This window comes from Coregonus lavaretus (genome assembly GCF_964263955.1).
Source record: "Coregonus lavaretus genome assembly, chromosome: 5".
Taxonomy (NCBI): Eukaryota; Metazoa; Chordata; class Actinopteri; order Salmoniformes; family Salmonidae; genus Coregonus; species Coregonus lavaretus.
The window spans coordinates 1,999,515-2,018,402 of NC_139992.1; the positions used below are offsets into that span (position 1 = coordinate 1,999,515).

The 18,888-nt window shown below is 42.4% G+C and overlaps 1 protein-coding gene across 1 annotated transcript in view; it reads right to left on the minus strand.

The window, feature by feature from the left end:
- The window catches only part of LOC311128781 (neuropilin-2-like), a gene marked incomplete at its 5' end in the record, with an annotated part of 39,522 nt that overhangs the window by 14,916 nt on the left and 5,718 nt on the right, over window positions 1-18,888 (minus strand). Inside the window, 2 exons of the mRNA XM_084161023.1 lie at window positions 12,465-12,497; window positions 18,713-18,809. Of these exons, the coding sequence (XP_084017149.1) occupies window positions 12,465-12,497; window positions 18,713-18,809 (130 nt within the window). The remainder of the gene's footprint in view (window positions 1-12,464; window positions 12,498-18,712; window positions 18,810-18,888) is intronic.

Consider the following 18,888-nt stretch of genomic DNA (forward strand, 5'->3'; position numbering starts at 1 on the left):
GGTCTTTCAGGTGTTATCATTGATCATAGCTTTGATTTGAGGTCTTTCAGGTGTTATCATAGCTTTGATTTGAGGTGTTTCTGGTATTATCATAGATCATAGCTTAGATTTGAGGTCTTTCAGGTGTTATCATTGATCGTAGCTTTGATTTGAGGTCTTTCAGGTGTTATCATTGATCATAGCTTTGATTTGAGGTCTTTCAGGTGTTATCATAGATCATAGCTTGATTTTAGGTCTTTCAGTTGTTATCATAGATCATAGCTTAGATTTGAGGTCTTTCAGGTGTTATCATTGATCATCGCTTTGATTTGAGGTCTTTCAGGTGTTATCATTGATCATAGCTTTGATTTGAGGTCTTTCAGGTGTTATCATAGATCATAGCTTGATTTTAGGTCTTTCAGATGTTATCATTGCTTCGATTTGAGGTCTTTCAGGTGTCATCATTGATCATAGCTTTGATTTGAGGTCTTTCCGCTTTTATCATAGCTTTGATTTGAGGTCTTACAAGTTTTATCACAGATCATAGCTTTAATTTGAGGTCTTTCAGGTGATATCATAGATCATAGCTATGATTTGAGGTCTTTCAGGTGTTATAATAGATCATAGCTTTAATTTGAGGTCTTTCAGGTGTTATCATAGCTTTGATTTGAGGTCTTTCAGGTGTTATCATAGCTTTAATTTGAGATCTTTCAGGTGTTATCATAGCTTTGATTTGAGGTCTTTCAGGTGTTATCATACATCATAGCTTTGTTTTGAGGTCTTTCAGATGTTTTCATAGCTTTGATTTGAGGTCTTTCAGGTGTTATAATAGATCATAGCTTTAATTTGAGGTCTTTCAGGTGTTATCATAGCTTTGATTTGAGGTCTTTCAGGTGTTATCATAGCTTTAATTTGAGGTCTTTCAGGTGTTATCATAGCTTTGATTTGAGGTCTTTCAGGTGTTATCATATATCATAGCTTGATTTTAGGTCTTTCAGATGTTATCATTGCTTCGATTTGAGGTCTTTCAGGTATTATCATAGATCATAGCTTGATTTTAGGTCTTACAGATGTTATCATTGCTTCGATTTGAGGTCTTTCAGGTGTCATCATTGATCATAGCTTTGATTTGAGGTCTTTCAGCTTTTATCATAGCTTTGATTTGAGGTCTTACAGGTTTTATCACAGATCATAGCTTTAATTTGAGGTCTTTCAGGTGATATCATAGATCATAGCTATGTTTTGAGGTCTTTCGGGTGTTATAATAGATCATAGCTTTAATTTGAGGTCTTTCAGGTGTTATCATAGCTTTGATTTGAGGTCTTTCAGGTGTTATCATAGCTTTAATTTTAGGTCTTTCAGGTGTTATCATAGCTTTGATTTGAGGTCTTTCAGGTGTTATCATACATCATAGCTTTGTTTTGAGGTCTTTCAGATGTTTTCATAGCTTTGCTTTGAGGTCTTTCAGGTGTTATAATAGATCATGGCTTTAATTTGAGGTCTTTCAGGTGTTATCATAGCTTTGATTTGAGGTCTTTCAGGTGTTATCATAGCTTTGATTTGAGGTCTTTCAGGTGTTATTATAGCTTTAATTTGAGGTCTTTCAGGTGTTATCATAGCTTTGATTTGAGGTCTTTCAGGTGTTATCATAGATCATAGCTTGATTTTAGGTCTTTCAGATGTTATCATTGCTTCGATTTGAGGTCTTTCAGGTGTCATCATTGATCATAGCTTTGATTTGAGGTCTTTCAGCTTTTATCATAGCTTTGATTTGAGGTCTTACAGGTTTTATCACCGATCATAGCTTTGATTTGAGGTCTTTTAGCTTTTATCATAGCTTTGATTTGAGGTCTTACAGGTTTTATCACAGATCATTTCTTTAATTTGAGGTCTTTCAGGTGATATCATAGATCATAGCTATGTTTTGAGGTCTTTCAGGTGTTATAATAGATCATAGCTTTGATTTGAGGTCTTTCAGGTGTTATCATAGCTTTAATTTGAGGTCTTTCAGGTGTTTTCATAGCTTTGATTTGAGGTCTTTCAGGTGTTATCAGAGCTATGATTTGAGGTCTTTCTGGTATTATCATAGATCATAGCTTAGATTTGAGGTCTTTCAGGTGTTATCATTGATCATAGCTTTGATTTGAGGTCTTTCAGGTGTTATCATAGCTTTGATTTGAGGTGTTTCTGGTATTATCATAGATCATAGCTTAGATTTGAGGTCTTTCAGGTGTTATCATTGATCGTAGCTTTGATTTGAGGTCTTTCAGGTGTTATCATAGATCATAGCTTGATTTTAGGTCTTTCAGTTTTTATCATAGATCATAGCTTAGATTTGAGGTCTTTCAGGTGTTATCATTGATCATCGCTTTGATTTGAGGTCTTTCAGGTGTTATCATTGATCATAGCTTTGATTTGAGGTCTTTCAGGTGTTATCATAGATCATAGCTTGATTTTAGGTCTTTCAGATGTTATCATTGCTTCGATTTTGAGGTATTTCAGGTGTCATCATTGATCATAGCTTTGATTTGAGGTCTTTCCGCTTTTATCATAGCTTTGATTTGAGGTCTTACAGGTTTTATCACAGATCATAGCTTTAATTTGAGGTCTTTCAGGTGATATCATAGATCATAGCTATGATTTGAGGTCTTTCAGGTGTTATAATAGATCATAGCTTTAATTTGAGGTCTTTCAGGTGTTATCATAGCTTTGATTTGAGGTCTTTCAGGTGTTATCATAGCTTTAATTTGAGATCTTTCAGGTGTTATCATAGCTTTGATTTGAGGTCTTTCAGGTGTTATCATACATCATAGCTTTGTTTTGAGGTCTTTCAGATGTTTTCATAGCTTTGATTTGAGGTCTTTCAGGTGTTATAATAGATCATAGCTTTAATTTGAGGTCTTTCAGGTGTTATCATAGCTTTGATTTGAGGTCTTTCAGGTGTTATCAGAGCTTTAATTTTAGGTCTTTCAGGTGTTATCATAGCTTTGATTTAAGGTCTTTCAGGTGTTATCATACATCATAGCTTTGTTTTGAGGTCTTTCAGATGTTTTCATAGCTTTGCTTTGAGGTCTTTCAGGTGTTATAATAGATCATGGCTTTAATTTGAGGTCTTTCAGGTGTTATCATAGCTTTGATTTGAGGTCTTTCAGGTGTTATCATAGCTTTGATTTGAGGTCTTTCAGGTGTTATCATAGCTTTGATTTGAGGTCTTTCAGGTGTTATTATAGCTTTAATTTGAGGTCTTTCAGGTGTTATCATAGCTTTGATTTGAGGTCTTTCAGGTGTTATCATAGATCATAGCTTGATTTTAGGTCTTTCAGATGTTATCATTGCTTCGATTTGAGGTCTTTCAGGTGTCATCATTGATCATAGCTTTGATTTGAGGTCTTTCAGCTTTTATCATAGCTTTGATTTGAGGTCTTACAGGTTTTATCACCGATCATAGCTTTGATTTGAGGTTTTTTAGCTTTTATCATAGCTTTGATTTGAGGTCTTACAGGTTTTATCACAGATCATAGCTTTAATTTGAGGTCTTTCAGGTGATATCATAGATCATAGCTATGTTTTGAGGTCTTTCAGGTGTTATAATAGATCATAGCTTTGATTTGAGGTCTTTCAGGTGTTATCATAGCTTTAATTTGAGGTCTTTCAGGTGTTTTCATAGCTTTGATTTGAGGTCTTTCAGGTGTTATCATAGCTATGATTTGAGGTCTTTCTGGTATTATCATAGATCATAGCTTAGATTTGAGGTCTTTCAGGTGTTATCATTGATCATAGCTTTGATTTGAGGTCTTTCAGGTGTTATCATAGCTTTGATTTGAGGTGTTTCTGGTATTATCATAGATCATAGCTTAGATTTGAGGTCTTTCAGGTGTTATCATTGATCGTAGCTTTGATTTGAGGTCTTTCAGGTGTTATCATTGATCATAGCTTTGATTTGAGGTCTTTCAGGTGTTATCATAGATCATAGCTTGATTTTAGGTCTTTCAGTTGTTATCATAGATCATAGCTTAGATTTGAGGTCTTTCAGGTGTTATCATTGATCATCGCTTTGATTTGAGGTCTTTCAGGTGTTATCATTGATCATAGCTTTGATTTGAGGTCTTTCAGGTGTTATCATAGATCATAGCTTGATTTTAGGTCTTTCAGATGTTATCATTGCTTCGATTTGAGGTATTTCAGGTGTCATCATTGATCATAGCTTTGATTTGAGGTCTTTCCGCTTTTATCATAGCTTTGATTTGAGGTCTTACAGGTTTTATCACAGATCATAGCTTTAATTTGAGGTCTTTCAGGTGATATCATAGATCATAGCTATGATTTGAGGTCTTTCAGGTGTTATAATAGATCATAGCTTTAATTTGAGGTCTTTCAGGTGTTATCATAGCTTTGATTTGAGGTCTTTCAGGTGTTATCATAGCTTTAATTTGAGATCTTTCAGGTGTTATCATAGCTTTGATTTGAGGTCTTTCAGGTGTTATCATACATCATAGCTTTGTTTTGAGGTCTTTCAGATGTTTTCATAGCTTTGATTTGAGGTCTTTCAGGTGTTATAATAGATCATAGCTTTAATTTGAGGTCTTTCAGGTGTTATCATAGCTTTGATTTGAGGTCTTTCAGGTGTTATCATAGCTTTAATTTGAGGTCTTTCAGGTGTTATCATAGCTTTGATTTGAGGTCTTTCAGGTGTTATCATATATCATAGCTTGATTTTAGGTCTTTCAGATGTTATCATTGCTTCGATTTGAGGTCTTTCAGGTATTATCATAGATCATAGCTTGATTTTAGGTCTTACAGATGTTATCATTGCTTCGATTTGAGGTCTTTCAGGTGTCATCATTGATCATAGCTTTGATTTTAGGTCTTTCAGCTTTTATCATAGCTTTGATTTGAGGTCTTACAGGTTTTATCACAGATCATAGCTTTAATTTGAGGTCTTTCAGGTGATATCATAGATCATAGCTATGATTTGAGGTCTTCAGGTGTTATAATAGATCATAGCTTTAATTTGAGGTCTTTCAGGTGTTATCATAGCTTTGATTTGAGGTCTTTCAGGTGTTATCATCGCTTTGATTTGAGGTCTTTCAGGTGTTATCATAGCTTTAATTTGAGGTCTTTCAGGTACTATCATAGCTTTGATTTGAGGTCTTTCAGGTGTTATCATAAATCATAGCTTGATTTTAGGTCTTTCAGATGTTATCATTGCTTCGATTTGAGGTCTTTCAGGTGTCATCATTGATCATAGCTTTGATTTGAGGTCTTTCAGCTTTTATCATAGCTTTGATTTGAGGTCTTACAGGTTTTATCACAGATCATAGCTTTAATTTGAGGTCTTTCAGGTGATATCATAGATCATAGCTATGTTTTGAGGTCTTTCGGGTGTTATAATAGATCATAGCTTTAATTTGAGGTCTTTCAGGTGTTATCATAGCTTTGATTTGAGGTCTTTCAGGTGTTATCATAGCTTTAATTTTAGGTCTTTCAGGTGTTATCATAGCTTTGATTTGAGGTCTTTCAGGTGTTATCATACATCATAGCTTTGTTTTGAGGTCTTTCAGATGTTTTCATAGCTTTGCTTTGAGGTCTTTCAGGTGTTATAATAGATCATGGCTTTAATTTGAGGTCTTTCAGGTGTTATCATAGCTTTGATTTGAGGTCTTTCAGGTGTTATCATAGCTTTGATTTGAGGTCTTTCAGGTGTTATCATAGCTTTGATTTGAGGTCTTTCAGGTGTTATCATAGCTTTAATTTGAGGTCTTTCAGGTGTTATCATAGCTTTGATTTGAGGTCTTTCAGGTGTTATCATAGATCATAGCTTGATTTTAGGTCTTTCAGATGTTATCATTGCTTCGATTTGAGGTCTTTCAGGTGTCATCATTGATCATAGCTTTGATTTGAGGTCTTTCAGCTTTTATCATAGCTTTGATTTGAGGTCTTACAGGTTTTATCACCGATCATAGCTTTGATTTGAGGTCTTTTAGCTTTTATCATAGCTTTGATTTGAGGTCTTACAGGTTTTATCACAGATCATAGCTTTAATTTGAGGTCTTTCAGGTGATATCATAGATCATAGCTATGTTTTGAGGTCTTTCAGGTGTTATAATAGATCATAGCTTTGATTTGAGGTCTTTCAGGTGTTATCATAGCTTTAATTTGAGGTCTTTCAGGTGTTTTCATAGCTTTGATTTGAGGTCTTTCAGGTGTTATCATACATCATAGCTTTGTTTTGAGGTCTTTCAGATGTTTTCATAGCTTTGATTTGAGGTCTTTCAGGTGTTATCATACATTATAGCTTTGATTTGAGGTCTTTCAGATGTTTTCATAGCTTTGATTGTAGGTCTTTCAGGTGTTATCGTACACCATAGCTTTGAGTTGAGATCTTTCAGGTTTTATCATTGTTCATAGCTTTGATTTGAGGTCTTTCAGGTGTTATCATAGATCATAGGTTTGATTTGAAAGCTCTAGTCTGAGAGGGAGATAGTGTGCTGTTTGAATCTAAGATTGTCCACCTTAGAGAGCCAGATTTCCAGGACCATATTTGACCTCTGCTCACCTCTGCTGTCTGCCTAACTGAAAGACTAGAAAGAGAGGAGGGGGATAGTTAGCTCTACTGGGAGAGAGAGGAGGGGGATAGTTAGCTCTACTGGGAGAGAGAGGAGGGGGATAGTTAGCTCTACTGGGAGAGAGAGGAGGGGGATAGTTAGCTCTACTGGGAGAGAGAGGAGGGGGATAGTTAGCTCTACTGGGAGAGAGAGGAGGAAGATCGTTCTGGGAGTTAATTCTGAGTGGTCATTTTCAGACAGGGTTTTTCCCCCGTTCTGTTTTCTTACATGCATGGTTGTCTGCCAGTCTCGTCTGCCTCAAGCCAAACATCTCCATAGAAACCACCCCAACACCCCGACAGCCAACCATCTCCATAGAAACCACCCCAACACCCCGACAGCCAAACACACAGGTCCAGAGCGTCCATCTCTCACTCACCCACCCACCACAAAGTAGCACAGAGGATGCATCCCAAATTGCACCCAGTTCCCTATGGAATGCACTGCTTTTGACCCGAGCCCTGTTGGCCAAAAGTAATAGGGTACCATTTGTGACTAAACCTACAGCCATCCAAGAGAGAAAATCCAGCAAAATCCTGACAGTTTTCTACAACAATCTCCTCTAGCAATCTCCTCTACTCTACCCTCCTCTACCCTCATCTACTCTACTCTACTCTACTCTACTCTACTCTACTCTACTCTACTCTACTCTACTCTACTCTACTCTACTCTACTCTACTCTGATCTACTATACTCTACTCTACTCTACTCTCTACCCTCCTCTACTCTACTCTCTCCTATACTCTTCTCTACTCTACTCTACTCTACTCTCCTCTCCTCTACTCTACTCTACTCTCCTCTACTCTACTCTACTCTACTCTACTCTACTCTACTCTCCTCTCCTCTCCTCTACTCTACTCTACTCTACTCTACTCTACTCTCCTCTACTCTACTCTACTCTACTCTCCTCTCCTCTCCTCTCCTCTACTCTACTCTACTCTACTCTACTCTACTCTACTCTACTCTACCCTCCCAAGAGTATAATATTGGTAAGACCTGTCTGCCTCCTCCTCCAGAGCTGTTTGAGAGAAAGGAAAAAATACTAACTCCCAAATGGCACCCTACTCCCTACATAGCGTTAGTTTAGTCCATTGCTCATAGGGTGCCATTTGGGAGGCAGCCTAAGGTTTGGACTGAGATCAACTCCACATTTCATTCAGGTAGAGCAGACAATAATATAGTAGAGTAGAGTACAGTAGAGCACAGTAGAGTATAGTAGAGTAGAGTAGAGTACAGTAGAGTTCAGTAAAGTAGAGTTCAGTCGAGTAGAGTACAGTAAAGTATAGTAGAGTAGAGTACAGTAGAGTACAGTATATCAGAGTATAGTACAGTATAGTCGAGTATAGTCTAGTATAGTAGAGTAGAGTGTATTAACGTATAGTAGAGTATAGTCGAGTATATTAGAGTACAGTAGAGTACAGTTGAGTAGAGTTCAGTAGAGTTCAGTAGAGTAGAGTTGAGTAGAGTTCAGTAGAGTTCAGTAGAGTAGAGTTGAGTAGAGTTCAGTAGAGTTCAGTGAAGTAGAGTTCAGTCGAGTAGAGTACAGTAGAGTTCAGTTGAGTAGTGTTCAGTAGAGTAGTGTTCAGTAGAGTAGTGTTCAGTAGAGTAGAGTACAGTAGAGTAGAGTAGAGTTCAGTAGAGTGCAGTAGAGCAGAGTAGAGTAAAGTAGAGTAAAGTAGAGTAAAGTAGAGTATGGTAGAGTATAGTATAGTATAGTATAGTATAGTACAGTAGAGTAGAGTTCAGTAGAGTACAGTAGAGTAGAGTACAGTAGAGTAGAGTAGAGTAGAGTTCAGTAGAGTAGAGTAGAGTTCAGTAGAGTACAGTTGAGTACAGTTGAGTAGAGTACAGTTCAGTAGAGTAAGTAGAATTCAGTAGATTAGAGTACAGTAGTGTTCAGTACAGTAGAGTAGAGTACAGTAGAGTAGAGTTCAGTACAGTAGAGTAGAGTACAGTAGAGTAGAGTAGAGTACAGTTCAGTTGAGTACAGTAGAGTAGAGTAGAAGAAAGTACAGTAGAGTTCAGTAGAGTTCAGTAGAGTAGTGTAGAGTAGAGTAGAGTAGAGTAGAGTAGAGTAGAGTAGAGTAGAGTTCAGTAGAGTAGAGTAGAGTAGAGTACAGTAGAGTAGAGTATAGTAGAGTGGTGTTCAGTAGAGTACAGTAGAATACAGTATAATAGAGTAAGCAGCAGATAGAGACTCCATGTATGGTGCTGAATTCAGACCCATGCTGCGTCGCAAATGGCATCCTATTGCCCTGTGGGCTCTAATCAAAAGTAGTGCACTATATAGGGAATAGTGTAGTGTTCAGTAGAGTAGAGTAGAGTAGAGTAGAGTAGAGAACAGTAGAGAACAGTAAAGTAGAGTAGAGGAAAGTACAGTAGAGTTCAGTAGAGTAGAGTTCAGTAGAGTAGAGTAGAGTAGAGTAGAGTAGAGAACAGTACAGTACAGCACAGCAGAGTACATTAGAATAGAGTAGAGTTCAGTAGAGTACAGTAAAGTAGAGTTGAGTAGAGTAGAGTAGAGTAGAGTAGAGTAGAGTAGAGTATGGTAGAGTATAGTAGAGTAGAGTAGTGTTCAGTAGAGTACAGTTCAGTAGAGTACAGTAGAGTTCAGTAGAGTACAGTAGAGTACAGTAGAGTACAGTAGAGTATAGTAGAGTAGTGTTCAGTAGAGTATAGTATAGTAGAGTATAGTAGAGTATAGTAGAGTAGAGTAGAGTAGAGTAGAGTAGAGTAGAGTAGAGTATGGTAGAGTATAGTAGAGTAGAGTAGAGTAGTGTTCAGTAGAGTACAGTTCAGTAGAGTACAGTAGAGTTCAGTAGAGTACAGTAGAGTACAGTAGAGTACAGTAGAGTATAGTAGAGTAGTGTTCAGTAGAGTATAGTATAGTAGAGTATAGTAGAGTATAGTAGAGTATAGTAGAGTATAGTAGAGTAGAGTAGAGAACAGTACAGTACAGTACAGCACAGCAGAGTACAGTAGAGTACATTAGAGTAGAGTAGAGTTCAGTAGAGTACTGTACAGTAGAGTAGAGTAGAGTAGAGTAGAGTTCAGTAGAGTAGAGTAGAGTTCAGTAGAGTAGAGTACAGTAGAGTAGAGTACAGTAGCATTCAGTAGAGTTCAGTAGAGTACAGGAGAGTATAGTACAGTAGAGTTCAGTAGAGTAGAGTAGAGTTCAGTAGAGTAGAGTACAGTAGCGTTCAGTAAAATTCAGTAGAGTAGAGTAGAGTATAGTATAGTATAGTAGAGTAGAGTAGAGTATAGTAGAGTAGAGTAGAGTTCAGTAGAGTATAGTTCAGTAGAGTACAGTACAGTAGAGTTCAGTAGAGTAGAGTAGAGTACAGTTGAGTATAGTATAGTAGAGTAGAGTAGAGTTCAGTAGAGTAGAGTAGAGTAGAGTACAGTAGAGTAGAGTATAGTAGAGTGGTGTTCAGTAGAGTACAGTAGAATACAGTATAATAGAGTAAGCAGCAGATAGAGACTCCATGTATGGTGCTGAATTCAGACCCATGCTGCGTCGCAAATGGCATCCTATTGCCCTGTGGGCTCTAATCAAAAGTAGTGCACTATATAGGGAATAGTGTAGTGTTCAGTAGAGTAGAGTAGAGTAGAGTAGAGAACAGTAGAGAACAGTAAAGTAGAGTAGAGGAAAGTACAGTAGAGTTCAGTAGAGTAGAGTTCAGTAGAGTAGAGTAGAGTAGAGTAGAGTAGAGAACAGTACAGTACAGCACAGCAGAGTACATTAGAATAGAGTAGAGTTCAGTAGAGTACAGTAAAGTAGAGTTGAGTAGAGTAGAGTAGAGTAGAGTAGAGTAGAGTAGAGTATGGTAGAGTATAGTAGAGTAGAGTAGTGTTCAGTAGAGTACAGTTCAGTAGAGTACAGTAGAGTTCAGTAGAGTACAGTAGAGTACAGTAGAGTACAGTAGAGTACAGTAGAGTATAGTAGAGTAGTGTTCAGTAGAGTATAGTATAGTAGAGTATAGTAGAGTAGAGTAGAGTAGAGTAGAGTAGAGTAGAGTAGAGTAGAGTAGAGTAGAGTAGAGTAGAGTAGAGTAGAGAACAGTACAGTACAGTACAGCACAACAGAGTACAGTAGAGTACATTAGAGTAGAGTAGAGTTCAGTAGAGTACTGTACAGTAGAGTAGAGTAGAGTAGAGTAGATTTCAGTAGAGTAGAGTAGAGTTCAGTAGAGTAGAGTACAGTAGAGTAGAGTACAGTAGCATTCAGTAGAGTTCAGTAGAGTACAGGAGAGTAGAGTACAGTAGAGTTCAGTAGAGTAGAGTAGAGTTCAGTAGAGTAGAGTACAGTAGCGTTCAGTAAAATTCAGTAGAGTTCAGTAGAGTAGAGTAGAGTATAGTATAGTATAGTAGAGTAGAGTAGAGTATAGTAGAGTAGAGTAGAGTTCAGTAGAGTATAGTTCAGTAGAGTACAGTACAGTAGAGTTCAGTAGAGTAGAGTAGAGTACAGTTGAGTAGAGTAGAGTAGAGTACAGTAGAGTAGAGTAAAGTTTAGTAGAGTAGAGTATAGTTCAGTAGAGTAGAGTTCAGTAGAGTAGAGTTCAGTAGAGTACAGTAGAGTTCAGTATAGTATAGTAGAGTAGTGTTCAGTAGAGTATAGTAGTGTTCAGTAGAGTATAGTAGTGTTCAGTAGAGTATAGTACATTTCAGTAGAGTACAGTAGAGTACAGTAGAGTAGAGTAAAGTTTAGTAGAGTAGAGTATAGTTCAGTAGAGTAGAGTTCAGTAGAGTACAGTAGAGTTCAGTATAGTATAGTATAGTAGTGTTCAGTAGAGTATAGTAGAGTTCAGTAGAGTATAGTATAGTAGTGTTCAGTAGAGTATAGTAGAGTATAGTAGAGTACAGTATAATAGAGTAAGCAGCTGAGAGAGACTCCATGTATGGTGTTGAAATCAGACCCATGCTGCGTCGCAAATGGCATCCTATTGCCCCGTGGGCTCTGTTCAAAAGTAGTGCACTATATAGGGAATAGGGTGCCATTCTCTGGTCTAAAGTAGTGCACTATATAGGGAATAGGATGCCATTCTCTGGTCTAAAGTAGTGCACTATATAGGGAATAGGGTGCCATTCTGGTGGCAGCACCAGTGATGCTAGTGAGGGATGATGATACATCAGGAATGAAGGAGTGGGGCTAACGCTATTCTGTAGGCTCTGGAGGGAGAACATATGGCTACAGCTTGGACTGATTCTGTATACCTTAACTATAAGAGCTTTGAGACTTTAGTTTACATGGATATACATACAGTGGACGTACCCTAGACATCCAGCACAGACACAGTATTAATGTACATGATGGCACTACCTTTCTCTGAGTTTGTGCACGGATATCATGGAACAACAAATAATTCACAGTACTGCATATATGGGGTGGGTGGGCTAATTCACAACATTACTGTGTGGTGTTTCTATAGGATTATTTTCACCTTTTTATATGTAGTGACAACAGAACGGGAACATATAGAATGGATGCTTGACATGCACGCAGGGACACATGCTCCGATCATAATGCTGGGGTGCAACTTTATCATGTTGGTGCCGGAGCTTCCTGATTCCCATGATACAGCCTCAGGAACAAGTTCAATACCAACAAACCTAAACCAGAAGCATTTCTCCTCTGCTTGATTATACCTTAAACAAGATTCAGATTCAGTTTTGGACCTGCATAGTTCATTAGTGTAAGACTATGCTTTGGAATGGAATAGAATCACATAATATAATCAGGTAAATTTGTGTCTATGGACCAGTGTCGTACCTGCAAGCTGGGCAGAGCAACGAGCAGGAAGCAACAAATATTCATACAGGAAGTAGACAAACGTTCGCACAGGAAACAGGAAGTAGTCAAAGACAACAAGGCCAACTCACCAGTCATGTCAGGAGGGAATGCAGCGAAGGGTTCTGGAAGAAAGAGAAAGACTTCATTTTATTAAAAAGGCAGTGACATTCTAATCAGCATACTACAGCATATTACTACAATGTAGGCTACATTATATGGTACAGCAACAAAATAAACTCAAATCGGACGCCAATTTATGAATGTATTCCTTTCTCTGGTTGGCAGTTACTGGCCCCAATAGGAATCAGGTACGGAGAGGACAGACAGTCATTCTTCCTTAGAGTGTCAGTCATGTTTTAGGTAGAGTTATAAGGGGTTAAACTAATGGCTCCAAGCCTCGTTAAGAGGGGAAGGTGACTGCCCAAGTAGTTTGGCTGTGAGACTGAGAGGAGAGAGGAAGGTGGGACTGAGAGGAGAGAGGAAGGTGAGACTGAGAGGAGAGAGGAAGGTGAGACTGAGAGGAGAGAGGAAGGTGAGACTGAGAGGAGAGAGGAAGGTGAGACTGAGAGGAGAGAGGAAGGTGAGACTGAGGAGAGAGGAAGGTGGGACTGAGAGGAGAGAGGAAGGTGAGACTGAGGAGAGAGGAAGGTGGGACTGAGAGGAGAGAGGAAGGTGAGACTGAGAGGAGAGAGGAAGGTGAGACTGAGGAGAGAGGAAGGTGGGACTGAGAGGAGAGAGGAAGGTGAGACTGAGGAGAGAGGAAGGTGGGACTGAGAGGAGAGAGGAAGGTGAGACTGAGAGGAGAGAGGAAGGTGAGACTGAGAGGAGAGAGGAAGGTGAGACTGAGGAGAGAGGAAGGTGGGACTGAGAGGAGAGAGGAAGGTGAGACTGAGGAGAGAGGAAGGTGGGACTGAGAGGAGAGAGGAAGGTGAGACTGAGAGGAGAGAGGAAGGTGAGACTGAGGAGAGAGGAAGGTGAGACTGAGGAGAGAGGAAGGTGAGACTGATGAGAGAGGAAGGTGAGACTGAGAGGAGAGAGGAAGGTGAGACTGAGAGGAGAGAGGAAGGTGAGACTGAGGAGAGAGGAAGGTGAGACTGAGGAGAGAGGAAGGTGAGACTGAGAGGAGAGAGGAGAGAGGAAGGTGAGACTGAGAGGAGAGAGGAAGGTGAGACTGAGAGGAGAGAGGAAGGTGAGACTGAGAGGAGAGAGGAAGGTGAGACTGAGGAGAGAGGAAGGTGAGACTGAGGAGAGAGGAAGGTGAGACTGAGAGGAGAGAGGAAGGTGAGACTGAGAGGAGAGAGGAGAGAGGAAGGTGAGACTGAGAGGAGAGAGGAAGGTGAGACTGAGAGGAGAGAGGAAGGTGAGACTGAAAGGAGAGAGGAAGGTGAGACTGAGAGGAGAGAGGAAGGTGAGACTGAGGAGAGAGGAAGGTGAGACTGAGAGGAGAGAGGAAGGTGAGACTGAGGAGAGAGGAAGTTGAGACTGAGGAGAGAGGAAGGTGAGACTGAGAGGAGAGAGGAAGGTGAGACTGAGAGGAGAGAGGAAGGTGAGACTTATAGGAGAGAGGAAGGTGAGACTGAGAGGAGAGAGGAAGGTGAGACTGAGAGGAGAGAGGAAGGTGAGACTGAGGAGAGAGGAAGGTGAGACTGAGGAGAGAGGAAGGTGAGACTGAGGAGAGAGGAAGGTGAGACTGAGAGGAGATAGGAAGGTGAGGCTGAGGAGAGAGGAAGGTGAGACTGAGAGGAGAGAGGAAGGTGAGACTGAGAGGAGAGAGGAAGGTGAGACTGAGGAGAGAGGAAGGTGAGACTGAGAGGAGAGAGGAAGGTGAGACTGAGGAGAGAGGAAGGTGAGACTGAGGAGAGAGGAAGGTGAGACTGAGAGGAGAGAGGAAGGTGAGACTGAGGAGAGAGGAAGGTGAGACTGAGGAGAGAGGAAGGTGAGACTGAGAGGAGAGAGGAAGGTGAGACTGAGAGGAGAGAGGAAGGTGATACTGAGGAGAGAGGAAGGTGAGACTGAGAGGAGAGAGGAAGGTGAGACTGAGAGGAGAGAGGAAGGTGAGACTGAGAGGAGAGAGGAAGGTGAGACTGAGAGGAGAGAGGAAGGTGAGACTGAGAGGAGAGAGGAAGGTGAGACTGAGAGGAGAGAGGAAGGTGAGACTGAGGAGAGAGGAAGGTGAGACTGAGAGGAGAAAGGAAGGTGAGACTGAGGAGAGAGGAAGGTGAGACTGAGGAGAGAGGAAGGTGAGACTGAGAGGAGAGAGGAAGGTGAGACTGAGAGGAGAGAGGAAGATGAGACTGAGAGGAGAGAGGAAGGTGAGACTGAGAGGAGAGAGGAAGGTGAGACTGAGAGGAGAGAGGAAGGTGAGACTGAGGAGAGAGGAAGGTGAGACTGAGGAGAGAGGAAGGTGAGACTGAGAGGAGAGAGGAAGGTGAGGCTGAGGAGAGAGGAAGGTGAGACTGAGAGGAGAGAGGAAGGTGAGACTGAGAGGAGAGAGGAAGGTGAGACTGAGGAGAGAGGAAGGTGAGACTGAGAGGAGAGAGGAAGGTGAGACTGAGGAGAGAGGAAGGTGAGACTGAGGAGAGAGGAAGGTGAGACTGAGAGGAGAGAGGAAGGTGAGACTGAGGAGAGAGGAAGGTGAGACTGAGGAGAGAGGAAGGTGAGACTGAGAGGAGAGAGGAAGGTGAGACTGAGAGGAGAGAGGAAGGTGAGACTGAGGAGAGAGGAAGGTGAGACTGAGAGGAGAGAGGAAGGTGAGACTGAGAGGAGAGAGGAAGACGAGACTGAGAGGAGAGAGGAAGGTGAGACTGAGGAGAGAGGAAGGTGAGACTGAGGAGAGAGGAAGGTGGGACTGAGAGGAGAGAGGAAGGTGAGACTGAGAGGAGAGAGGAGAGAGGAAGGTGAGACTGAGAGGAGAGAGGAAGGTGAGACTGAGAGGAGAGTGGAAGGTGAGACTGAGAGGAGAGAGGAAGGTGATACTGAGGAGAGAGGAAGGTGAGACTGAGAGGAGAGAGGAAGGTGAGACTGAGAGGAGAGAGGAAGGTGAGACTGAGAGGAGAGAGGAAGGTGAGACTGAGAGGAGAGAGGAAGATGAGACTGAGAGGAGAGAGGAAGGTGAGACTGAGAGGAGAGAGGAAGGTGAGACTGAGGAGAGAGGAAGGTGAGACTGAGAGGAGAGAGGAAGGTGAGACTGAGGAGAGAGGAAGGTGAGACTGAGGAGAGAGGAAGGTGAGACTGAGAGGAGAGAGGAAGGTGAGACTGAGAGGAGAGAGGAAGATGAGACTGAGAGGAGAGAGGAAGGTGAGACTGAGAGGAGAGAGGAAGGTGAGACTGAGAGGAGAGAGGAAGGTGAGACTGAGGAGAGAGGAAGGTGAGACTGAGGAGAGAGGAAGGTGAGACTGAGAGGAGAGAGGAAGGTGAGGCTGAGGAGAGAGGAAGGTGAGACTGAGAGGAGAGAGGAAGGTGAGACTGAGAGGAGAGAGGAAGGTGAGACTGAGGAGAGAGGAAGGTGAGACTGAGAGGAGAGAGGAAGGTGAGACTGAGGAGAGAGGAAGGTGAGACTGAGGAGAGAGGAAGGTGAGACTGAGAGGAGAGAGGAAGGTGAGACTGAGGAGAGAGGAAGGTGAGACTGAGGAGAGAGGAAGGTGAGACTGAGAGGAGAGAGGAAGGTGAGACTGAGAGGAGAGAGGAAGGTGAGACTGAGGAGAGAGGAAGGTGAGACTGAGAGGAGAGAGGAAGGTGAGACTGAGAGGAGAGAGGAAGACGAGACTGAGAGGAGAGAGGAAGGTGAGACTGAGGAGAGAGGAAGGTGAGACTGAGGAGAGAGGAAGGTGGGACTGAGAGGAGATAGGAAGGTGAGACTGAGAGGAGAGAGGAGAGAGGAAGGTGAGACTGAGAGGAGAGAGGAAGGTGAGACTGAGAGGAGAGTGGAAGGTGAGACTGAGAGGAGAGAGGAAGGTGGGACTGAGAGGAGAGAGGAAGGTGAGACTGAGAGGAGAGAGGAAGGTGAGACTGAGAGGAGAGAGGAGAGAGGAAGGTGAGACTGAGAGGAGAGAGGAAGGTGAGACTGAGAGGAGAGAGGAAGGTGAGACTGAGAGGAGAGAGGAAGATGGGACTGAGAGAAGAGAGGAAGGTGAGACTGAGAGGAGAGGGGAAGGTGAGACTGAGAGGAGAGAGGAAGGTGGGACTGAGAGGAGAGAGGAAGGTGAGACTGAGGAGAGAGGAAGGTGAGACTGAGGAGAGAGGAAGGTGAGACTGAGAGGAGAGAGGAAGGTGAGACTGAGAGGAGAGAGGAAGGTGAGACTGAGAGGAGAGAGGAAGGTGAGACTGAGGAGAGAGGAAGGTGAGACTGAGGAGAGAGGAAGGTGAGACTGAGAGGAGAGAGGAAGGTGAGACTGAGAGGAGAGAGGAGAGAGGAAGGTGAGACTGAGAGGAGAGAGGAAGGTGAGACTGAGAGGAGAGAGGAAGGTGAGACTGAGAGGAGAGAGGAAGGTGAGACTGAGAGGAGAGAGGAAGGTGAGACTGAGGAGAGAGGAAGGTGAGACTGAGAGGAGAGAGGAAGGTGAGACTGAGAGGAGAGAGGAAGGTGAGACTGAGAGGAGAGAGGAAGGTGAGACTGAGAGGAGAGAGGAAGGTGAGACTGAGAGGAGAGAGGAAGGTGAGACTGAGGAGAGAGGAAGATGAGACTGAGGAGAGAGGAAGGTGAGAATGAGGAGAGAGGAAGGTGAGACTGAGGAGAGAGGGAGGTGAGACTGAGAGGAGAGAGGAAGGTGAGACTGAGAGGAGAGAGGAAGGTGAGACTGAGGAGAGAGGAAGGTGAGACTGAGGAGAGAGGAAGGTGAGACTGAGGAGAGAGGAAGGTGAGACTGAGAGGAGAGAGGAAGGTGAGACTGAGAGGAGAGAGGAAGGTGAGACTGAGGAGAGAGGAAGGTGACTGCCCCAGTAGTTTGGCTGTGATTTGCAGCTGTTTATTGGCTGCTGAGGGGAGAGGGGGGGGGGAGGAGGAGGGGAGGAGCTCTGATGGAACATAGAAGCCTTATTTAGAACGGGTGGAACTCTGGAATGAATGGGTGGAATGCTGAGACAATTAACCAGAGCAGCAGCAGCAGAAACAGGGGAGTTGGGTTCTCTTGGCAGGCAGGACTGACTGGGCTGACGTTGTGTTGCAAAGCTGAACTGCATTAATTGATAAGAATGTTCCCAGTCGTCTCAGCTGGCTGCAAGATGGGAGACAGTGTGAGTCTTCTTTATACTGTTGAAAGTCATGAAGGAGAGAGTCAAATGAAGGAGAGGAGCCAGACTAGTCCTAAATGTCTAGGCCTAAATGTTGAGGGTATCCTGAGAGGGAAGGAGTCTGTATAGTAATTCCCTCTGACGACAGTAGAAGGCTGTGTTTACCAATACGAGAGAAGAGGGAGAAGGGATGTAATTAAATATAGATTAGAATGACAGCCCATGTTGGCGCGTGGCCTACTTTCATGTTTTTGTGAACGAGAACTTTATACGATTTTCCTTCTCCTTTTTTTCCAGTGTGAGACTTTGGGACCATGGAGAGAGATGCAGAGCCAGAAAGGAAGGACGAAAGAAAGGTCTCTTGGTGGATCTGTTGGTACAGCAATGCCAAGGTTGTGGGTTCGATTCCCACGGGTGACCTGTTTGAAACAGTATGAAAAATGTAGACACTAACTACTAACTAACTAACTAACTACTAACTAACTACTAACTAACTACTAACTACTATAAGTCACTCTGGATAAGAGCTTATGTAAAGAGGGAGAGAGTCTGAAATGTGGTGGAACAGAGGGTGTGATTCTGGCCTATGCTGTTGTCAGAGGGTGTGATTCTGGCCTATGATGTTGTCAGAGGGTGTGATTCTGGCCTATGCTGTTGTCAGAGGGTGTGATTCTGGCCTATGATGTTGTCAGAGGGTGTGATTCTGGCCTATGCTGTTGTCAGAGGGTGTGATTCTGGCCTATGCTGTTTGTCAGAGGGTGTGATTCTGGCCTATGCTGTTGTCAGAGGGTGTGATTCTGGCCTATGCTGTTATCAGAGGGTGTGATTCTGGCCTATGCTGTTTGTCAGAGGGTGTGATTCTGGCCTATGCTGTTTGTCAGACAGACCAGTAAACTGCGGGACGTATAGGCCTTACGTTACTGCTGGGAATTGAAACCTGGGTCTCCTGTTCGCCGAGGTCTGAGGCTCACATTTGGACTGACGAGTCTCACACAGGCTCTACTAGAGTGTGATTCTAAATCACCTTTCTACTCAAACGTGTGCACTGTTCAAGCTCAGTACTGGAAGCTCATGTGGATGTTGTCTGTCCAGATGTGAGGAGACTTACGTGTGCACTGTTCAAGCTCAGTACTGGAGCTCATGTGGATGTTGTCTATCCAGATGTGTCCTCGGTTGCTGTGCTCAAAGAAACCCTCAATCACCACCTGACAGAGAGAAAACCAGAATCAACTCAGAACTCTGATTAACCTCAATCTGTCAGTGTCTGGGTGAAGATTAGAGCAT